The 21,670-nt window shown below is 48.3% G+C and overlaps 1 protein-coding gene across 1 annotated transcript; it reads right to left on the bottom strand.

Moving 5' to 3' along the window:
- Positions 1 to 5,984: 5,984 nt before the first annotated feature.
- Positions 5,985 to 6,457, bottom strand: LOC116817420 (histone H2A.J-like). Its single transcript, XM_032767512.2, has one exon. The coding sequence runs from the start codon at positions 6,419 to 6,421 to the stop codon at positions 6,032 to 6,034; it is 390 nt and encodes a 129-aa protein (XP_032623403.1). The 5' UTR covers positions 6,422 to 6,457; the 3' UTR covers positions 5,985 to 6,031.
- Positions 6,458 to 21,670: the final 15,213 nt, after the last annotated feature.

The following is a 21,670-nucleotide window of genomic DNA, read 5'->3' as shown; positions in this document are numbered from 1 at the left end:
TTTTTCTCTCCCTGCAGGGGAAGCTAGGAAAGGGAACTGGGTTTTGTTGCCTCTTTTTCTCCCTACTACTTTGGCTCTCCGGTGGTCCGTTATGGGTGTGCAGCCTGCTTGGGAGCTATTGTGAGGAAGTTAAGAGGCAGAAGGCAGCTGCTTTCAGTTGTTGGCTGTAAGCGTCTGAGAAGCCGGAAAATGCTGAATTTTCAAGGGGGCCAAGATGTTGGTTAGACACACTGGAAGGGGAAGACGCTGCTCAGCCCAGACTCCATACACACAGGAACATCTTCCCAAGCTGAGGGCGTTCTGGGCTGAGTGGGGCATGTTATGTTAATGTAGCAACAGGACTTGTAGGCCAAAGCTAAGACCCCACATCTGACCACACCCCTGGAACGTTGGGTAGGTTTGGATCTCGATCAGATCCTTGGGCTGACCCAAAGTTCCAGGCCTCAGCTCCCAGGTTTGCAGAAGTTTGGATGTGGATATGGATCCAACCATTCCTGCTCTGTCTTATCTCCAGTTAACATGAAAAGCATTACAGGCTGAATGGGGAAAGCCCTGCAGCATTTTGGTGGGTGGAGGGAAAAGAACGTTGAATCACATGCTGAATGGAAAGATGTTGAAAGGAAATGAAAGCGAGACGTATCTCCCTTTTCTTTTGCGAGTATCTTTCTTTCTTGCTGTCGTGTTTTCCATATGCAAAGAACAGCTCTCTACTGGTATGGGGGAGAGAATTCTGACTAAGCAAAATACCCAAGAAAGAAAGAACGCAGGGTATATGAGATTCCCTCTCAAACAGTCGTCATGAATTAATGCCCAGCACTGTCCTGCTCCGCTCCTTACACTGAAAGGTGCAGTCCCGTGGAAAAAGGAACCATAACTTTCCACGTACACTGCACCCCATGCTTACCCCTCTTCCTATCCGAGAAACACCAGGGATCCTTTTGGAGTTCCTTTCTCTCACAGGTTTGTGCCATTTCAAATTTTCCTCCTGATGCTAAAACTCATGGGGGAATTTAAAAAAAAAAAATTCTCTGTGCGCTCCCAGACCTCTCAGTTCTTTTCAAGGGGTTACTGAGTCCCTGGGACTTAATGCGGTGTGTCTCCTTCAAAAGCCCCTTTTGGCTGGCATGGTGTCATGTGTTTCATGGGGCTTCTCAAAGGCTTGGCTTAATGTGGATTAGGTCACGGAAACTCCGGCGCTGAACAGAAGGGGCTGTTCTGAACAGTCAGGCAGAGGCGAGGGTGTCTCAGAGCTCAGCAAAACTGTACAAGACTTGGAAAAGAAAGAAAGAAAGAGACGTTGAATCATAGAAATTGGCGAGGAGCATCCCACAAGCTCATCCAGTCCATCCCCCGTCAGGGCAGGAATGTTCAGAACATTTGCAAGGGCTAATACAGTATTAAATAGACCGACCAAGAGGGCGCTTCCTCCAAGTCCTTTGGGAGACTAATCTGCAGTCTAAAACATGTCACCCTCAGGAACTTTTTCATTAGACAGTCTTTATTATCCTTCCCTTAACATCTGTATTATTGTCACTCCCTTAAGTGCATCTCATTGCTCCTAGTAATTGTCTAACTCTGTCCTGGAGGTTGGCAAAGATGTAACTGAATGCCAAATTACCCTCTTTAACATAACCAGGAAGATCTTCCTGCAGGGGGACATCCTTTACTAATACACAGAAAACACCCTGAATCAGTTTACGCTACTACTACCACTCTCTTTTTTTTTCTCTTGGATCGCTGTCTATTTTGTAATTTATGTTCCTGTTTTTTCTGGCTCCCTTCCCCCTCCTGCTTCTACAAGGGATGTTTACTTCAGGGGATGTGCCCAGTCAGTGACATTTCAGACGCAGCCTCTAGATCCAGATTTTTTTTTTAAATAGAGCTTTATTTCCCCCTCAAAAATAAATAGATTCTGGTGGGAACAGAAGAGCACAAGCCTGTTTTTGGCACTTGGCTAGGAAACCACGCTCCACTCCCTGAATGAAGGAAGGTGGCTGAACTGGAACAGATGTGTGTTCCCCATGGAAGGATATTGCACACATTATCTCCACAGAGACAACACTTTTATTCTGAGCTTTCCCAGATTCCTTTTCAAAGCGGCTGTATATTGTGCCATTGAACTGTGTCCACTAGGAAATGTGTGTAATATTCTGTGCAGAACCTTTTCATGGGATCGTATAAAAGCATACATTTTCCCCTGTCTGTGCCTTACCCTTCATCTAATTATAACCATATTTCTACAGACTCATGAAAGCCATAAGAGGCTGCGCGATCACAATGCACCTTCCTGCTCAACCCCAACCCAAAAGGCCATGAGCAACCCCCTGCTTACAGTGCAAAGGGCTCAGTGCAATGAGAAAAAGAATAGATCTTTAGGCTTCCAACGAGCACGGGGGCCTGTGGAAAATCAATTTTCCTTATTTCATGTCTTGGTGCAGCCTTCAGTCTAGCCACTACCGAACGCATCTTTCTGGTCCTAACGTGAGCTGGCATGAGGGATCTATTTGGGCTGCCCAGAGAGGAGAGGGCTGCATGGGAAGATGGCAGAAGGGGAAGTTACTCACCACAGGAACACCTAGTAGGGATGGGTTTGTGAACAGAGTGATGGACTCAGACGTCTAGGAACCTGAGAGTCTTTTCTCATGGGGCCTAGCACTCATCTCTCCTCAAGAGGTCCCTGCAGCCTTCACCTCAATTTTCATAAATGCTTTAAGTCACCTCTTTGGGGAAAGGGGCAGAATCAGGTGAACTATTTGTCCAGTTAGTGTATTTTAAGGTGACATGTTTGCATCATTTCCCTTATCAGACTGAGAAGCTGCTGGTAGCTGAATCACCTCCTGAGCGAATGTGTAGTAGCGATGGGTCCTGAGTCATGAAATCCAGACCTGGGCCCAACCAATGGAAACTCTGTATCAGCATTCTGATTCAGATCCGATGTGACAGCGAAGAGCAGCAGTGTAAGAGAAGATAGATCAGTCTCTTATTGACACGGGTCTGAGATACAGCCTTCAGCCCTGGATCCCAATAGCAGTCCAGACCCCCACCATGTTCGGTGTAGGAGGTTTGGAACTGGTGATTGAGTTTGGGTTCTTCTGTGGCTTATGCATGAAAGAGCGAGGCCTGGAGAACAAAGGGTGGCTGCTGAGGTGCACACACGCAGTTTAATATTAACTTCGGCAACACAGATCCCAGGGGAATCAAGCACAGGTATCTGAGCATGCCTCTGCCACCTGCTTTCAAAGCTTTTTATGGCCTTTTTACTTGAGGTTAAAGATAAAGAGATGGAGATCCATGACCCCAGGAGGAAACTCGGCTGTGTGAGAAAATCAAGCACTGCTTCTGCCTGTGCCGTTCGTGCTCTGTGGGGAAAGTTTCCAGAGCTGTAAAACAGTCACTTCTCACTAGCTCTAAACCCAGATCCTGCTACCTGGAAGCCAGAGAGCAGAACTCGCGTCTTATGGCATTTGCTGACACAATTCTGTTCAATAGCTTTAAATCACAGGCGAGCTTAAAGGACTTTGAAACCAGGACTCCAGGCAGTGAATACTGCCAAGCTGGGGTATAACAGTTTGCCACTTTCAAAGCACTGGACCTGGCTCTATGTCCTTCCGACTGACCCTAGTGCCTTGTGCTGTGTTTTGTTGGTTGGGCATGGACTGATCGCCCCACTATTCCGTCATGCTAGCAACTTATTGTTGTTTCTCTGGCTCACTGACTCCAAGATTTATTGGAGAAGGCAGGAAAACCCAGGTCTTCAAGACTGTCCCTGCAGCAAGCCATAATAATCCAAAGGAAAAGCAGCTCCAGAGCTGGGATTGTGATTGGTTATTTTCAAAGGAGGCTGGGTGACCGCTGGCTAGTCTCTGCCACGCTCAATTCACTGAAGGAATAACCTCGTTTGCCTGTAATAAAACAATATGAAGAAAACGGCCCTTTGAATTTCCATAGGTCAGATCAGCTGAAGACCTGCAAGAGGTTGGCAAGGTTTAATGGAGCCACACCATGTGCGGGGGCAAGTGGAAAGCTGCCACCATCTCTTAGAGATGGGAAGACTAAGCACTGAGGAGCAAAGTGCCTTGTCCAAGTTCTCTCTGGCCTCATTCACCCAAGCAAACATTTATAGCCATACTTCACAATTGGTCATACAAATCCCTGAACCCTGTCTACCCTACAGCTCCCTCCGTGGCTCACGCTACTGGCAGCGAATTACAGCTACCAAGCTTGCTAGCAGAGGCAGCTGGTAAGTTAAGGCCAGAATGCAGAATAGTACCCTGGTTCCCTGTCTCTGCTCTCACTACTAGGCAATACACTCAGCTTTCAGTAGCTGGTAATGGGCTCCAGCAGGGCTGGCGCAATCCATTAGGCGAGCTAGGCAGTCGCCTAGGGCGCTGACATTTCGGGGGTGCTGACTGCGGTGGCCGAACATCCAGCCACCGCGGTCGTCATCGGTATTTCAGGGGCGGGACCTTCCGCCGCCTCCATCGGGGGTGCCATTTTGGGGGCAGGACCTTCCGCCGCCTAGGGCACCAAAAAGGCTGCCAGCACTCCTGGGCTCCAGTTACTATACAAAGAAAGAAACAAGCTACTGGAGGATAGAGAGAAGCACAGGGTCACTCACTCCTTTGTCTGCCTCCCTCAGCTGTGCCCAAATTCTGGCCAGGTATGGGCAGTTACATTTAGTGCTATTCCCAGTGTTTCTCTCTCAGAGCTTTAAATCCCTCCATGGGCTCTCCCTTCTACCCTCTAGGGGGGTCCTCTGATATCCAGCCTAACTCACTTGGACTCCAGGTTCATTACCTGTGTTCGCCTTCAGCTGGTCATCAAGGGCCTGATTTGAATAATGGGAGTCCTTCCATTGACTTCAGTGGGCTTCAGATCAGACCCCAAAGCCTGCAAAGTTTGAAACAAAGACGGTCACCTCGCCCCAGGGCTTATCTGGCTGCAGAACAGGCTGTGAGTGTGGGCTGGGGGGCTCCAGTTCCAGCCCTGGCAGCACCAGGGTTAGTCCCTAACATCTGCAGTTAAACCAATCAAACCACCGGTATCCTGGGTTCAAGCTGGGGTTCGCCACACTAGTGCAATAGCAGCACTGCTTGGCTATGTGAGGGGCCATCAGGCCAGCCCACCTGCTGTGATTTGCATCTGATGTTGGGCCCCATTTCTGTCAGGGACAGTAACACCCCCAGCACCACGCTCTGTTCCAGACGGGATCTGACAAGCGCCCTGCTTGGTGACAGTAGCCTCTCTGTTGGGTTGTGGTTGGACCCTTGCTGATACATGCCTGCCCTTTTGTTTCATCACTGCCACCCGCTGGCAGTGACTGAGAGCTCGCTGGGGCGGCTCGTAGATTAGCCAGCCGGGGTCCCAAGAAAAGTGGCCAAAAACCTATCCCAGCTTCCCATCCTTGGGAGCTCAGGGCCAGATCCTCAGCGGGGCTTCAGTGGCACAGCTCTGTCGCAGGCCGGGGAGCTAGGTTGATTGACGCCAGCTGTGAATTTGGCATTATGGGTTGTCACAGAGTGTGGGGGGAGTCAAGCCCTGCACCCCCACTTTCTGCGATTCACCGTGACTCTCAGCCAGCCAGTAAAATAGAAGGTTTATTAGACAACAGGAACACGGTCCCAAGCAGGTCTTGTAGGTACAACCAGGACCCCTCAGCCAGGTTCCTCTGGGGGGCAAAGAGCTTAGACCCCAGACTTGGGGTTCCCTGCCTCTTCCCAGCCAGCCAAAAACTGAAACCAAAACCCCTCCAGCAGGCTCTGCCCCCTCCTTCTCTCCCCCTCTCCCTTTGTCCAGTTTCCCCAGCAAAGGTGTTGACTTGCCCCACTCCGCTTCCTGGCTCAGGTTACAGGCTCAGGTACCATCCCTCACCTAAAGTCATCCTCTGCTCTCCCATCCCCCATGCAGACGTTCCCAGTAAAACTAAATGACATTCCCAGGTCAATCCACCCCGCTCCCTTCTGCTTCACATGAGTTTTTTTTTTAAATTTTTAAGCACAGATTCAGATATCCCGTTTCTCGTCGATCACTTTTACTTGTTCTTGGCTTTATGACTTTCGGTTTTTTTAGGCAGCAGCACAGCCTGGATATTAGGCAAAACACCTCCTTGAGCGATAGTGACTTTCCCCAGTAGTTTGTTGAGCTCCTCGTTGTTACGGATGGCGAGCTGCAAATGGCGGGGGATGATCCTGGTTTTCTTGTTATCGCGCGCAGCGTTGCCAGCCAACTCGAGAATCTCAGCAGTCAGATACTCTAAAACAGCAGCCATATACACAGGAACTCCAGCACCAACACGCTCAGCATAATTACCCTTCCGGAGAAGCCGATGAACACGGCCCACCGGGAACTGCAAGCCAGCCCGAGATGACCTGGACTTTGCCTTAGCCCTCACTTTGCCGCCTTGTTTCCCTCGACCAGACATTGCAGCTCTTCGCAACAGAAACCCCTGTTCACAGAAACACAGTTCCCAGAGAGTTCCCATTGAGCAGGATGACAAGGCTCACCCTTTGCCTCTGCAGTATGTTTCCCCAGCCCAGGACGCATGAGGCTAATTTGGAATATTGTACTGTTTGCAGAAGCTTTGCCCAGGACTTGGCCTCTAGGCAGGTAGGGGAGGGGGTGAAGAATGGGCCCGTGGACACAGCAAGCTGCCGCAAGCACCCGTCCTGCACCACGCAGCAAGGAGCATTGGATCTGAGTAGTTGTAGAACTATCTATTCTAGCACTGAATGCACCCACCCGCCAGCACACAGTGCATTCCCCCACGGGAAGTATCAGCTGTTAAACTTACATTATGCTTTGTATTAGCCCAAAAAACAAGAGATTAAAGTACTAAAGTTAGTGCATTTCCCGTTTATTACCCCCATGATTTACTATCTAAATATTGATAACAGCTGAACACATTGCTCACAGGTGCAGCTCATTGGGCCTCCACGCCTAGCTGCCTCTGAGATGCCAGATCTCAGCCAAGCCCAGTCAAACTCTCCCATGGGATGGGCTCTGTGTCCTGCCCCATGCCTTCTTGTGCTCCCCAACTTTGGCAGTGCCTGGCTTCACCCTTAGCCCAGCAGGATGACCCAAGTGACTTTTTAACCTCTCGATCCTTCTCGTGACTGTTTGGAATCGTCTCCTGTGCAGAAAAGGGAAGGAAGCATTTCTGTTTCCCCAGTGAGACTTGGTAACCTAGCCCCAAAGGTCAAGCTTATTTTGAAAAGTCGTGTGCAGCTTTTCTCTGCTTGCAAAACTCTTAACTTCTTACGAAAAGCCTTGTCTTGCAAAACCGATGGGTTTTGGGAAACTGGCTGGACATCAAAGCAGAACTCACAGGTCAACATGAGTTGTGTGCTCAGTGTGGTCTAGTCGTGAGTAAAGGAGGTGAATGAATGTCAGGACTTCGGGGTTCTGTCTCCCGTTCTGTGAAATTGGGATAACAATACCTGCCTCCAGGGAGAAGACTTAATTAATTAATATGTGTAAAGTGCTTGCAAATTCTTAATGTCGGTCCATGGTACTTACCTGGCCCCCATTATTGCAGTAGCTAAGCACCTCACAATCTTTTCTATATTTCTCCTCACAACTCCCCTGTGAGGCAGGGCAGTGTTGTTATCCCTGTTTTACAGATGGGAAAACTGAGGCACATAGACACCAAATGACTTTCTCAAGGTCACACAGAGTGTCTGTGGCAGAGCAGGAACTTGACCCCAGGTCCTAGGCTAATACTGTAACCATTACACCAGGGTAGGCAATCTATGGGTGATTTTCAGTGGCACTCACACTGCCCAGATCCTGTCCACCGGTCTGGGGGGCTCTGCATTTTAATTTAATTTTAAATGAAGCTTCTTAAACATTTAAAAAACCTTATTTACTTTACATACAACAATAATTTAGTTATATATTATAGATTTATAGAAAGAGACTTAAAAATGTTAAAATGTATGACTGGCACGCAAAACCTTAAATCAGAGTGAATGAATGAAGACATGGCACACCCCTGCTGAAAGGTTGCCAACACCTGCGTTAGACCATCTGAATACTCACCACCATCAGCCTGTTGCACATAGTCTATCCCCTTGTCTTTTGTCTGGGCTGAGCAAGAGTTGGGTCAGACTAGCACCTTCTTTTCTATCATTCTAAATTCCTCCCCCTTCCCCCCAGCTCCTGTAGAGATTATTTGAGATGGGACCATGTTGCTAAACCTAAAATATTTAACTTTAACTATGTCTAGTTGTGTCTCTTTCCTAATTCATTTTTCTCTGCTGTTAGGGTAACGGCACTGATTTGTTTCCGTTCCTACATCTCCCATCTCTGATTCGTTCCAAGTCTCATTTCCTTCCCAATAATTGTTCTAGCTTCCAAAGGCAACTGGAAAAGGATAATTTCTTGTCATTCTTGCATCTCTATGTTTTTGCTACGAAAGAACGATTTTTGCTACACTGGCCATATTTCCGTGCCGATGTTACCACTTTGGACAAAAATCACAAAAAGCATTTCTTGTTCCTCTTAGGGCCTCATTTAAACCATGGTTTTGCACTGCAAAGGTGTGTGCGCTTCTATAATGCATCCTGAGCTATACTGAGGCTTTGGGTATGTTGGTAGCAAATCCCAGCAGAAGTTAATTGAAGAGATGTTCCGGCCCACACAGTTCCTTAAGCTGAGCAGGATTCAGCATAACTGAAGCTTGGCACTGATGCATTTGATCTCAGCACTAAATGATTTCACACGGTAGTAATTGTGAGAATGTACAGTAGGACCTCAGAGTTCTCAGGAATGGAGGTTGGTTGTAACGCTGAAATGTTCAATAACGCTGAACAAAACATTGTGGGTTGTTCTTTCCAAAGGTTGCAACTGAACATTGACTTAAGACAGCTTTGAAACTTTACTATGCAGAAGAAAAATGCTGCTTTCTCTTTAATTTTGTAGTCGTTTACGTTTAACACAGCACTGTACTGTATTTGCTTTTTTTTTCTTTTCTGGTCTCTGCTGCTGCCTGATTGCATACTTCCAGTTCCAAATGAGATGTGTGGTTGACTGGTCAGTTGATAACTCTGATGTTCATACTCTGATGTTCCACCGTAGCTATGCAAAGGAACAGCTATCTGGCTTCATCCTGGAGAGCCCGAATGCATAAATGCATGAAATGGCTTCTTCTGGACATCAGTCGTAGTTCGCTAATCACGCTATATTCACTCTAATAGCTCCTTGCAGCAGAATGCATGCAAAAGCACCTTTCACAGGGTGCCCTGGATCCTGCAATGAGTGGAACTGGAGGAGTTCATTGCTGTGGACCCAGTTCTAATACTCCTTATTCAGACAAAAGTCCCATGGGATTGGACACTATCGATTTAGCAATCATTTCAGCCCCCACTGAGAAGCAGCCACCTCTGGGCTGGAGGTCAGGCAAACGATACTGGTGATGGGGAATTTTAGCCTGTACATTACGGTAAGCTCCAGTGATTACCATTGATGTTCATGCATGGCAGCGAGGATCTGAGTCTCTAAGGCCTCATCTGCATGCGCAGAGACAGAGTTTTCTACCTCTGCGGGGTGATAGGTAGAGTCACCCCAAATGGGATTTGAAGCTGGAGGTCCTGACAGTCGGAATAGCTCAACCAAGAAGCTCTGACCACAATGCCCCTATTTGAAACTAGTGCAACTGGAAAAATCTCTGCCTCAGCCTTGTGCCTGCACAAAACAGGCCCCGAGACCCAGAAGCTGTGTGCAGTGTGTCCAGGGGTTCACGGGAGCTGATGCTGGCCTATAATCTGGAGGCTTTGCCTGTGCCCATGTGTGCTTCCCAGACGCAGGCTGCTACGTCCCACAGGCTGGCACTGACCAGTTTAATATAAGGCCAGGAGAAGGGAAGGGGCTGCAGAAAATGTCTCTGCAACGAATTTAATGGTACAGCTAGTTCTTCAGGGAAGGGAAAGCAGGAAGCCAATTTCTGAAGCCCGAGGCAGGGCTAAAGGAGGGGTTGAGGGTGACAGAACTTGGAGCTCAGCAGCTGAACGCTATAAGCCAATCTTTAGCTCCTTCCTCTCCAGCTCCAGAGCAGAGGTAGGTCTCAAGACCTGATCCCACTGAAGTCAATGGCAAAACTCTCATTGATTTCAGTGGGGCCAGGATTTCATTGGGAGTCTGCTTGGGCTCTGGTGCCTGCATTATGAGGGGAAGGAAACCTCAGAGTAGGCCTCCAACGCGTGAATGCCTGCAGGTGAATCACTGCTTTTATTAACAGCCTTACTGCAAATACAGCCTATAATGTAATTTCCTTGTCAGAGCCTCTTGGCAATGGGTAATGGATACATTAGCACTTTGTCTTTAAGAACTGGCTGCCTAATTGGACTGTCAATCAAAAGTATAACTTCCTTCTGTCTGGAAAGTTCAGTAGATGATCTTTTATCACCGAATGGAACCAATCTAGGCATTCTGCTGTAAAGCAAGTATTTAATAAATGTGTCTTTGTTACTAGATAGAGTGAACTCTGTATTGCTTTCATATTGTGCTAAAGAACAACTTTAAGACATCATCCGGATCACACCCGTGGTTGATCTAGATCAGGATCCTGCCCCTGATGGTGGCCAGCAGCAGATGTTTCAGAGGAAGATAAAAGAACCTAGCAGCAAGCAGGTGTGGGCTAATCTGGCTCCCACAGTGGGTCTCATCCTGATCTCTAATGATTAGAGCCGTACACTACCATCCTTTTTGCATTGCTTCCTCCTTGGCAATATGACTTTTGTGGAGCAGTTCTAAGGAGCAGACACCCCTGGTATAAATTAATGCAGCACTGGATTGGCAAGTAGCCTTAGGATGCATTTAGGTCATTGCATCCTAGACTCTGTGATTGACACCTGCCTCAGGACTGTGCTGAGTTAGAGAAAGGGTGAACGGGTCTATATTCATCTCTGCTGTCCCTAACTAGAGCTGTGCAAATAATTGATTTCTGGTTCTCAGGCCACACAGAAAAATTGAAAAACGAACAAACAAAAAATTGCTTCGGGTCAAACATTTTTTAGTTTCTTAACATTTTTTAAAATCAAATTGCAGTATAATTTTAAACGAAACGTTGTTTTGAAGTAAAAAAATCAAACATTTTCATTTTAAAAAATGTTGACAAGAAATATTTAGATTTTTTCGGAATTTTTGGCGAATCCAACGTGAATAGGCAAAATGCTTTGGCTGATCCAAATCTGCATTTTTGGGTGGAAAAAAAATTTTTTGTCTTGAAAAATTTCACCCAGTTCTACTCTTAGCCCAGCTAAACCATTGTGTTGTTTTGCGGCAGAGACCTTCTGTGCTAGGAAAGGACTAAGGGACACCTGCCTGCCACATGACCCAGCAAAGAAATTAAGGGACGAAGTGGGTATTCACCCACGAAAGCTCATGCTCCAAAACCTCTGTTAGTCTATAAGGTGCCACAGGATTCTCTGCTGCTTTTACAGATCCAGACAAACACGGCTACCCCTTTGATAAGGGACCTGTGTATCCTTCCAAGTCTAGGAGCTGAGAGAGGCAAGGCCAAGATCTGGGGAGTGGGGGGCTGCAGCCCATGTGGAGACGGGGAATTACTTTGCTTTGATGTTACTTCTGAGTTTTTAGTTTTTTCTTTAACCAGCAAATTGTGCCCTGAGGCAGGGGCTGAACCACAGTAGGTGTGGCACTGCCTCCTTCCCCGGGTGGATGAGAGAGCCCATCAGCTTACACCTTCCTTGGGAGCTTAGCGAAGAATTTAGTGGACAAGCAGACCTTTGGCCTCTGTTTGATCGGGAGCCCCACAAATGTTTCTGCAGCTCCAGTTTCCTGGCGGAATCTCTTCTTGGAATGTTTCACTCCACCAACCGATGGAGAATATGTTTGAGCTTCAGGCTGGGGGCTTCTGCTGGGGTTGGACCGAGAAGTCGTGTGGCATTGTTTCCATTCCTCCGCGGCCTGAGCCTGCAAGCGCGTGTGCGTGCAGCTCTGAAATGAACTTTCCAAGGGCAGGTCTCAGTCTGGAGCGAAGCATGGTGCAGCACTGTGGCAGGAGTGCTCTTACCCCGTTCCCTTCGCCTGCAGATCAGTGTGCCCAGCACCCTGTTTGTTTGGACTCCCACTGTCTATGTTTAGAAGGCATGATGAAGACACATGCTGCAGTCCCACGGTGAATACCCAGCTTTAAACAGACACCTTTGTTTAGCTCGGCTGATGCAGAACTTAATCAAGTGTGTCTGGCTACACTTATACCAGCTAAGGTCATTAACTGATTTGATTAGGCGGCAGGAGGCAATCTGGGAGCTGTGGTGGATTCAGTGCTGAGTGGCCTGGCATCTGCAGCTGGGACCTTACAAGGGCATGCTGTCAGCACTGTCTGTAAAGCTAACAATCTGACCTACCTTAAGAGTAACAGCCTCTGGGGAGGGAGTGTGGCCTGGCGGGGTTAGGACTCGTGGGTTTTGCTGCATGGGCAGCCACTGAATCACTTTGTGATATTGCCTGAGTTAACCCAGGCACAAGGGGATACTCATAATTACCTCCACGGGGGTTGTAAAGCTCCATCTAATCCATTTTATCCAAGATTTATCTGATAGGCCCATCACGGTAACTGTTTGCCAGCTCCTTCCGTAGGGGCTAGATTCTTTGAGGAAAGCTGCTTTGGAAGTGCAGCAAACCCATGGCCAGCTAAGAATTTCCAGGTTGCCCTGGCTGTGAAAGAGCCTTGCAAATTGTATTAGGTGGCTGGGCAGTCCCCAGAGGAATTTAGCGCTAGTGGACGCACTGCAGGAGGGAGCTGTGTTGTTCTTTGTGAGTATTTCTTGGCAGGATCATCCAGTTGTTGGAGAGATTGGTGTGGTGACATCTGAAAGCGGGTACCCAGAACTGGTAGGAAAAGGTGTGCTCAGAGTGGATGCACCCTGACGCAGGGCAGAAGAATCTCTGCCACGTGACACTGGCTTGACAGAGCCTGCGACTAACCTATTAAATAGAACAGCCACCTTGCCTGCAACTTTCTTCTCCTAGGCTTGGCTCTCGCTGGACTTTGTTGTAGTGAAGAGCCATTGTCTGGAAGATGGGGGCTAATTCCTTGGATGGGATCCTTTCTTGATATGACTCTGTCTCAGGCCTTTGCAAATACGGCACGTGCTAAGCATCATAAAAGCAATGGCTTAGTACATTCAGACGGGAATGCGTTTGTATCAGAAAGGGATGCTCTGTAGTTTGCAACCACCACATAATTCCATGGAGAGATTATTTACCATACAGAATATGCTAGCAGGGTCGTTCCTAGTTCCTAATTTTCATAACCGTCTCTGCATAAATATAAATGAAAAGAGGAAGCTCGGGAAATGGAAATTTCATATTGCAAGCTTTCTGAGTTGTCCTGACAAACATGCTGCTTTTTAATGGCATCTTGTGCAATTGACATTTTGGCTGGGAGAAACAATACGGTGGAGAGCTCGCACTGAAGCTCTAGCTCCTCCGTCAGTGGGGGAGCCTTCCTCACTCACGCACATTGCAGTTAAAACACAGTGAACTATATACTCTGGTTTTTCTTCAGATCGTATAAATCTTTTGCCTCCACTGCCTAGTTGTGTTTATGGTCTGAACCTCTTCTAGACAGACAGACAGACGCACACTCTTCCCCCCGCCCCCATCTGTTGCTTGGGCGTGTCGAGAACTTAAAAGGCAAAACTATAAACACTGAGGGAAAGGCTCTAAATAGAGTAACAGCTGGGGAAGTTTCCATAAACATATCATCGAAGTTGGGCTCTCTAGAAGTAACAGGCCAGGTTCTGACTGCAGTTACACTGGGGTATGTCTGGAGTAATTCCACTGGCCACAGGAGAGTTCAGTAGAGTCGCACTGGATAGCTTGGCACTATGGTCCAGTTCCATTGAAGTCTACAGGGCTCTGCCAGTTTACACCAGCTGAGGATCTGCCCCCCATCTTTAGTAACTTGAGGCAAGACCATCACCTATCCAGTTCTACTCTTCTCCCATCCTCGATAATATTTTTTTTGGGTGGGAGGAGTCCTGATCTGAATTTCACAGCTCAGGCCCACCTCTCCCATTAAATGATCACCAACTTCCTTATCCACCACTCTGTGTAGCTGAGGGTATGGCTACGCTTACAGCTGTACAGCGCTGGGAGTTACAGTTGTCTTCGTACAGCTGTGTAGGGAAAACGCTGCAATGTGGCCACACTGACAGCTACCAGCGCTGCAGTGTGGCCACATTTGCAGCATTTGCAGCGCTGTTGGGAGTGGTGCATTATGGGCAGCTATCCCAGCATTCAAGTGGCTGCAACGTGCTTTTCAAATGAGGGGGGTGGGGTAGAGTGTGACAGGGAGTGTGGGGGAACAGAGAGAGTGGATTTTTGGAGTGACGCGTGTCAGCTCCCTGCCTTGCAAGTTCTAAGGACTGGAAGATACACAGCACCTACCTTCAATCATTTAAAACGTTTCGACCCCTTCCCCACCCTTCTCTTATTCCCTAAATGCACAATAGCCTCAGACCAGATAAGCAGCTGCTCCAAAACAGAGTCCCCCCTCTCCCTCCGCCGTGTTGCTTCTCTCCTCAAGCAAACTGTGAACTTGCAAAGGAATCCCCTGCCTGCTCTGCTCGAGCAATGAGCTGTGTTTGTTTTTTAGATAAGTAGCTCCGGGAGCCTGGAGTTACAGCAAACAGCAGAGTGGCTGAACAGGCATTGTGGATACCTCTGAATACTCGGAGGCCAATTACAGCGCTTTTGGTGGCCACACTTGCGGAGCAGCGTGCCGATGCCAGCGCAATCCTTATACCCGGCAGAGCAGGAGTAACGGCAGCGCTGCACGCAGGGAGATGCAGCGCTGTATGTGTCTTGCAAGTGTGGACGGTGGTAAGTTGCAGGCGCTGCAACCCACACCCAGCGCGCTGCAACTCTCCAGTGTAGCCAAGCCTAAGTCCCTATCCTCTGTTCCCCACTCTGGTATCTGGACGTTTGTGTGGGATAGGTGTTGTTGGTGGTCCAAGAGCTTTGATTTTTTCTCCTGGTACCTTTTGTGTGCTTTGGGGAAGTGAGATCTAATATCAAATTGATTCTTAAATGCAGATTTTTTCTCAGTGCTTCTTTTTTAACCAACTCACTGTAGAGCCGCCATTGTTACTAGAGGTTTCAGGGGTTCTAGTGTAGTCTGGCCAAGCAGTCAGTGAGATTCCACTGGATTCCTTATTCAATACACAAGTGTAACCGTTCTCATGCAGCTTCCTTGTCCAATTCCATCCCTCCAGCCAGCCCCTCAGCTCCTGCCCTGAACTCCCTGGCGCGCTCCTTCGGGTGCCTGGCATTTGCTCATTGCTCTAATCACCCAGCGTTAGCCACAATGATTGATTGTTAAATTGTGCTGAGTGGCATCAAACGGGTGGGATTAGGTATACTGCAGCCAGTTTAGATTAAACACAACAGACCCCTATCTCTTGCCCAAAATTCACACCACATCCAAACGTTTTTAAAGATTCAGTAAAAAGCTGAGTTCACTATTTTTGTCTTGGCGGGTAATATGGTGTGTGCTGAGACCAGAAGCGTAAGTGCCATGAAGAAGATGATGCTCACGCTATAGTTCTGATATGCCCCGTCCCACTTGCTACAAAGGGACTTGAATGATTTTTGGTAACTTCTGGGTGCTGACCTGAACCCAACTTTCTAAACTTTTCGAGATACACCTGTCACTTGGAGGGCGCTGCAGCAGTTTGTTGCAGGAGGGCTATTTACACTAGATAGGTCTGCCAACTTGTGTATGTGAGGGTGGTTAATAGGTACCAGCACATAAAAATATATAGTGTTGTTCGGCAAATAGTAGGTTCAATAAAGCTGCTTGTGTTATCCATTGCAAATTACTTCCGCGGTAAACATCTCTTAGCATGGTTTTTGCTAAAGACCCCTACAAATACAAAAGGACAGCCCAGTCCTCCCTAGAGAAAGCCAAAGAAGACACCTGCCTTGGGGATGCCTTTAGCAACCTAACTTTGAACCCTTCCGGCTTTCCTGTCGACCAGACAGGAGGGGAACGCAGCAATGAAAGGCCGGGGAAGACAGGATTTCAAGTAGGGCCATGTGATCGACAGTGTCAAAGGCAGCAAAGAGGTTGAGAAAGATGCGGGTGGAGCACAGGCTCTGGGATCGGGCCAGGACAAGGTAATTAGAAACCAGTGGAGGGAAGGCAGACTGAAGTGCCAGGTACATTTATAGCCCTGCAAAAGCATAACTGACAAAGATTTAAAGAACCTTTCTAATGCTTGTAGCGAACATAGTTCAAAGAGCTGAGGCAGCATCCAGTACTGTAACTGTGTGGGCAGAGAGGACGAGTCTTGTTAATTACCGTCTCTGCTGCGATAGCTGTTAAATATTTGGGGAAATGAACGTTTGGCTGTAAAAGCCAGATCTGATTTTCCTTTTCTTCTCTCTCCCACCGGCCTGAATTCTAGACTGGCGCCCTTAAGCCATAGAACAGCAAGCTGCCTGTCTTGGATTTGATTCATTTTGTTTCGGATTCCATAGGACTTGGCCACACTGGTCTCGTTTCTATCGGATCCCAGCTCCTCCATGCAGCCCCCAGATATTCTGGCTTTGGGCTCGTCACACCTTTCTAGGAGGAGGTCTCGGAATGACTAAGCAACAGGAGGAGGGGATTCCTGACACAGGTTCCTGATTCGAGCTCTGATGAGGAAGATCGCTGGCCAGTGGATGGCTCTAGTGACTATGAATGGGTGAACTATAGAACTCTTCACTCCTAAACTGCCTGCTTGATTGGTGCAGGAAATTCTTATATGTCAGCGTCTGACGCTTAATTAACCTCTGAGAAATAACTCTGGTCTCTGAGGCACATGGTGATTTTCAAGGTCTCAGGACCAACGTACCCCCAGCAATGCCCACTTCTGTTCCAAATCTGGCCAGTCACCATGGGCGCCTAATCGGGAGCCGAGCTCTTTTGAAAACCTCTCCCTTAGTTATTACTGAGATGAGTGTGTTGTAAACTCTAGGATCAATAGAGAGACTGGTGCCACACACAGGGCCCCGTCCTTAGTGTGTAGAAGTCCATATGGTACCTGCACAATTCTTGCTAGTTGTCAGCCAGAGCAGGCAAGCCAGCAATTGAATGGATCCTGGAGGCTGAACTCCCTCCAGATCAGTGTTAGGTTGGGATACAATTAGTCAGGGGCTGAGGGGGCAAAGTGGATCCAGTCTGTGCTATATCTGCTAGTGAATGAAGAGAGGATTTCAGACGCAGGCAGCCAATTCATTAGTGAGGAAAAGAAGTTCTAACAGCCGCCTCCAGCCATCGACAAGGGCTAGAGCCTGTTGTGCACACTGGAAATGTTCCCCTGCTATCGACCCACCGAGGAAGACTGGCGTGATCTCAGCAAGAAGTACCCAGTTGTGCTATCTGCGCCCCATTATCATGGGGCTGAAGGATAAACCGCAGCATACACACAGGGCAATAGCACTTCACGGGGCTGTTTACTGTATTCCTTCACCAAGGGAGGAGAATGCAGGCTAGATACCCAGAGCCCAAGTCTCATTTACACCAAGCTCTGAGGTGGGGCCAGACCGCAAGCCAGGATCAGTCCCTAGGCGTGCTGAGCTGTGGCTGGGTCGGTTTCCATTCCGTGGAAAGTCTGAGAAAGCTCTTTTCATGCCAGTTCTAAAAAGCCAAAACAACCCCCCACCCATTTCCAGCCTGCTCTCTCCTGACCTGCTGGCTCTGTCCTTACAGGCTAGTGAGAGGAGATAACTTTCCAGACAGTTATCTAGGCTCGAGATATGCAGCTGAAAATGTCTTTGTTGAATGGTGGGAGGTTCTCCCAGTGGAACAGCGTCATTAGCGCTGTTGCGAACAGGGTTGCTAATGGTTGTGGGTTTAAAATTGAGACTGTGCTGGTGACAGGGCTGTGCCGGCTGCCCTGGAGATGCAAACCCCTCTCTAGTTCTCCATTTCTAGCTCTACAGTCTTGCATAATGACCAGAGCACCTAGAGACTGCAGCCAAGGTCATGGCATCATTTGGTGCTTTGCAAACACACCGAGAGAGAGAGTCCCTGCCTTGAAGAACCTGCAATATAAACAGACCAGGCAGGCAAAGGGCAAACACATGCAAAGCAAAGTGAATCGCGATGGCAGGAGTGGGACAACCTGAGAAGACCAAGGCAGTGGAGAAGGGAAAGGAAAGGAGAGAGAAGGAGACGGGGAGCACAGACCAGGGTATGAAGCTGGAAGCAGAGGGACAGCGAGGGAATGGGTGGGCGGAGCACAAAGCAAACAGCCAATCAACGAAGAGAATGTGTTTGTGCCTTCCTCACTGTGCTATATAAGCACGGTCCACAGAGCTCATGCAGCAGCTCTGATGCCTGAGTGTCCCACCCATGGCTTGTTCCGTTTTGCCTCCTCCTTTCCCTGGGGTGTGAGCATTTCCCTCCTTCCCTATGGGCCCATTCCACCCCCGATCTCACTAGCTGACTGTCCACCCAGGGATCTGTTTGGGACGGTGCTGACTGAGGTACTGACATCAGGCAAAGCAGGCAGGGTTGTTTACATTTGAAAGGGTCCCACCTCTCCTATATGGTGCAATCAGCTCTAATAAATACAGGTTGAGGAGAGCCAATCCAGCCTGAAGGAGAGTCTCTTGCGTCAACGGCTCTGGAGATTGGAGTGCCCTTGCTTCAGGCTCCAACGTGCAGAGTTTTCAATCTCACGAGTATTTTCTTACTTGCAAAGGAACAATTAAAAGTAAATAGAAGATGCAGGGGCATGTTGGGATGACTCACAGCCTGTCATTGCACCTGTTTCACATGCAGGGTATGCAGGAGCCTGTCGGCCCATCTAGTTCAGAGGTGGCCAGAGTGTCACAATTAGTAATTGGGGCTGGAGCTTGGCATTTCCTCAGGGTCTTCCCGGCCTCTGGGTTTGGCTTTAAGGAGGACTGTGCTTGGGTTCAGGCTGCTGAACTAAGGGATGCCATCTAAGTTCAGTCAGTCACCGTATGTCTTCTCCCTGACAGGTCCTCACCTTCATCCCCATCTCCTGAGCATAAGGAGGCTGCTCTCCCCTCACCAGTTCTCTCCCATTCTTCCCCACCAGCAATCTCTGGAACAGGCTCTCCCTTCCCCTGGGTGGAGATCCTCATGCCTCCCACCCTTTACCTTCACCACCGGCCCTGCTCCCTGCTGGACCTGCTGCTCTTCCTCACCCCAGCCACAGCTACAGCTGCCACAGACCCCAAGTGAAGAGAAGGGGCAGATGGGACTTATCAGCGGAGGGAAGCGGGGCATGCTTGGAGTGCAAGCTTGGGGTAGAGGGGAGCAGCTGGGCCAGTTAGGGCTCACTGTGGCCAAAACCCATCTCTTCCCAGCATAGCGACGCCCAGTGGTGTTTGATGCCTCAGAGTGAATGGCTGGAGTGGAGAAACATGCTCATAATTTTGATACCCCCATGTTCCAGCAGTGTGAGGCAGCTGCCTGGCCTCTTGTATACAGTGTGTGCATGAAAGATGGGCCTAAGCCAGCATCCAGCCTCCAACCCTGTCTCAAATTCCAGGCACCTTTGTCTTGGAATCTGCACCATGATCCATATTCTATCTTCTGAAAGGGCTGAGCCAAACCCATGGATCCCTATGCCCCCAAGCATGGGTGAAGGGCTCGAAATCTGGGTCCGAATTTTGTAGCTTGGGGGCTGTCTCTAATCTATAGACAGCTGATGAGCTACAGAGTATCTTGGGAGCAAGGGGCGGATGCTCCGAGGGCAGTGGCATCCTGCCTTCAGCTCCCTCTCTAGTTAGAAATGATTCCTAGATTTTTAGGTTTTAAGGTCACCAGGGACCATTAGGATAATCTAGCCTGACCTCCTGTGCGAAGCAGGTGTAAGAGATTCACCCTGTTACCCCTGCGTTGAGCCCAGTAGCTTGTGTTTAACTAACACATATCTTCCACAGAGAATGGTTAGGGTCAGGAAATTGGCTATGAAAATGATATGTTGGGATTCACGTTGTAGGGGAGCAGAGGTCACCAAGTTAAAGTAGGAGAAAATGGCAAAGAAACTCGGAACTTTCCCAATTCTTCTGCGCTGTCATCCTGACCACATCTGGTCAGCTGACATACTAGGGTGGTTTTCCTTATTGTCCATGTGGGATGTGAAAAGTCCAGCCTTTCTCGTTACGCCTCTTCCATCCACTCCAGTGACAAAGATTCTGCAATCGGAACTCAACGGATACTTGGATCAGAGCGGCCCTCTGCTTGTTCTCCCGTGGCTGTGTTGGGGCCACATGGACGAAGCACAGTTAGCGTTTGTGTTTGTGAGAAAGGTACACAGGACTCAGACACAACAGGGGCTTGATTTTTGCATCACCTTGTACCTTGTGCAACCATTCACGCCCCTGCAAAATGTTGTTGTTATTTATATAGTGTCGAGGGGCCTCAATCAAGAGTGCTGGGTGCTGTACAGGTATATAACAAAAAGATGGTTTCTGCCCCAAGAGATTTCACTCTAAATACTGCTCCAGCATTCTGAGTAGGTGTCACTTCCCCCTCCCTTTATGCAGCTGTAAATGATTTGGCAAGCAGAGGACAATGGATCAAACAAAATGATCTGTTGAATCAGATGGTCCCATCCCATTGTGTCTTTTCTTAGCTGCACTTTGATCTGATTTCTCAGAAATTCCTCCTCTTTACTTCTCTCTTATTCACACACAAAGCAGGGAGTGTTTCCTGACATTAAACTTTACATTAAAAAAGGAGCCTTCACAGAATAATGAAAAATCATTCTGGGACTGATGGAGAGCTGATCCCTGACTCCAGTCCAAATGGGCTGTCTAACCTTTGAAGGTTTTTGTTTTGTTCTGAAGATATTTCTCCCCTTTGCATAGTGACTTTGATCTCCTATCTAATGAATTCAGCATTTTTTAAAAGCAGTAAAATTACAGCCCACTAAATGACGATGCAGATAAAAATGGCACTCCAGTGTGGTTTGTGTGATAATTTATGGCTCTTTTGTCTTTCATTTTTATTGGATGATACATCATGTGCTGAAATGTCTATCAGATGTTGCCAACTACAGAACCAGTTTCTCCTCCCTTGGTTTTCACACCTCAACTGCTAGAACAGGGCCTCATCCTCCCTGATTGAACTAACCTTGTTATCTCTAGCTTGCTTGCTAGCATATATATTCCTGCCCCTGGAAATTTCCACTACATTCATCTGACGAAAGCTCATGATCCAAAACGTCCGTTAGTCTATAAGATGCCACAGGATTCTCTGCTGCTTTTACAGATTCAGACTAACACGGCTACCCCTCTGATACTATCAGATGTTGGTCGACTATCGCATGTACACGCCTGTCCCTGTATGAGGGCACAGAGGCATATGTGGACCAGATCCTTTATAGCAGCAGTGCAGGATGGTGAGGTAGAAACAGGTCTTTGTGGCTAGGTACTGAGTCTGACAATGCTCTGCTCATGTACAGAGACTGGAGGGAAGAAAGGGAGAGAATTAAAGCCATTCAGAGCATCTGTGCATGCAATGAATGTGGCCAAACCCTGAAAGAACTTCACAGGCTGGCAGGGCCGCCCAGAGGATTCAGTAGGCCTGGGGTCTTCGGCGGTGGGGCCCCCCACTGCCAAATTGCCACCAAAGACCCAGCACTTTGGCGGCAGGCCCCGAGTGGAAGGACCC

This window comes from Chelonoidis abingdonii, chromosome 24 (assembly GCF_003597395.2).
Source record: "Chelonoidis abingdonii isolate Lonesome George chromosome 24, CheloAbing_2.0, whole genome shotgun sequence".
In the NCBI taxonomy this organism is placed as follows: Eukaryota; Metazoa; Chordata; order Testudines; family Testudinidae; genus Chelonoidis; species Chelonoidis abingdonii.
Note: the sequence above shows the minus strand (reverse complement) of the source record. Positions and strands in the feature narration are given on the sequence as shown.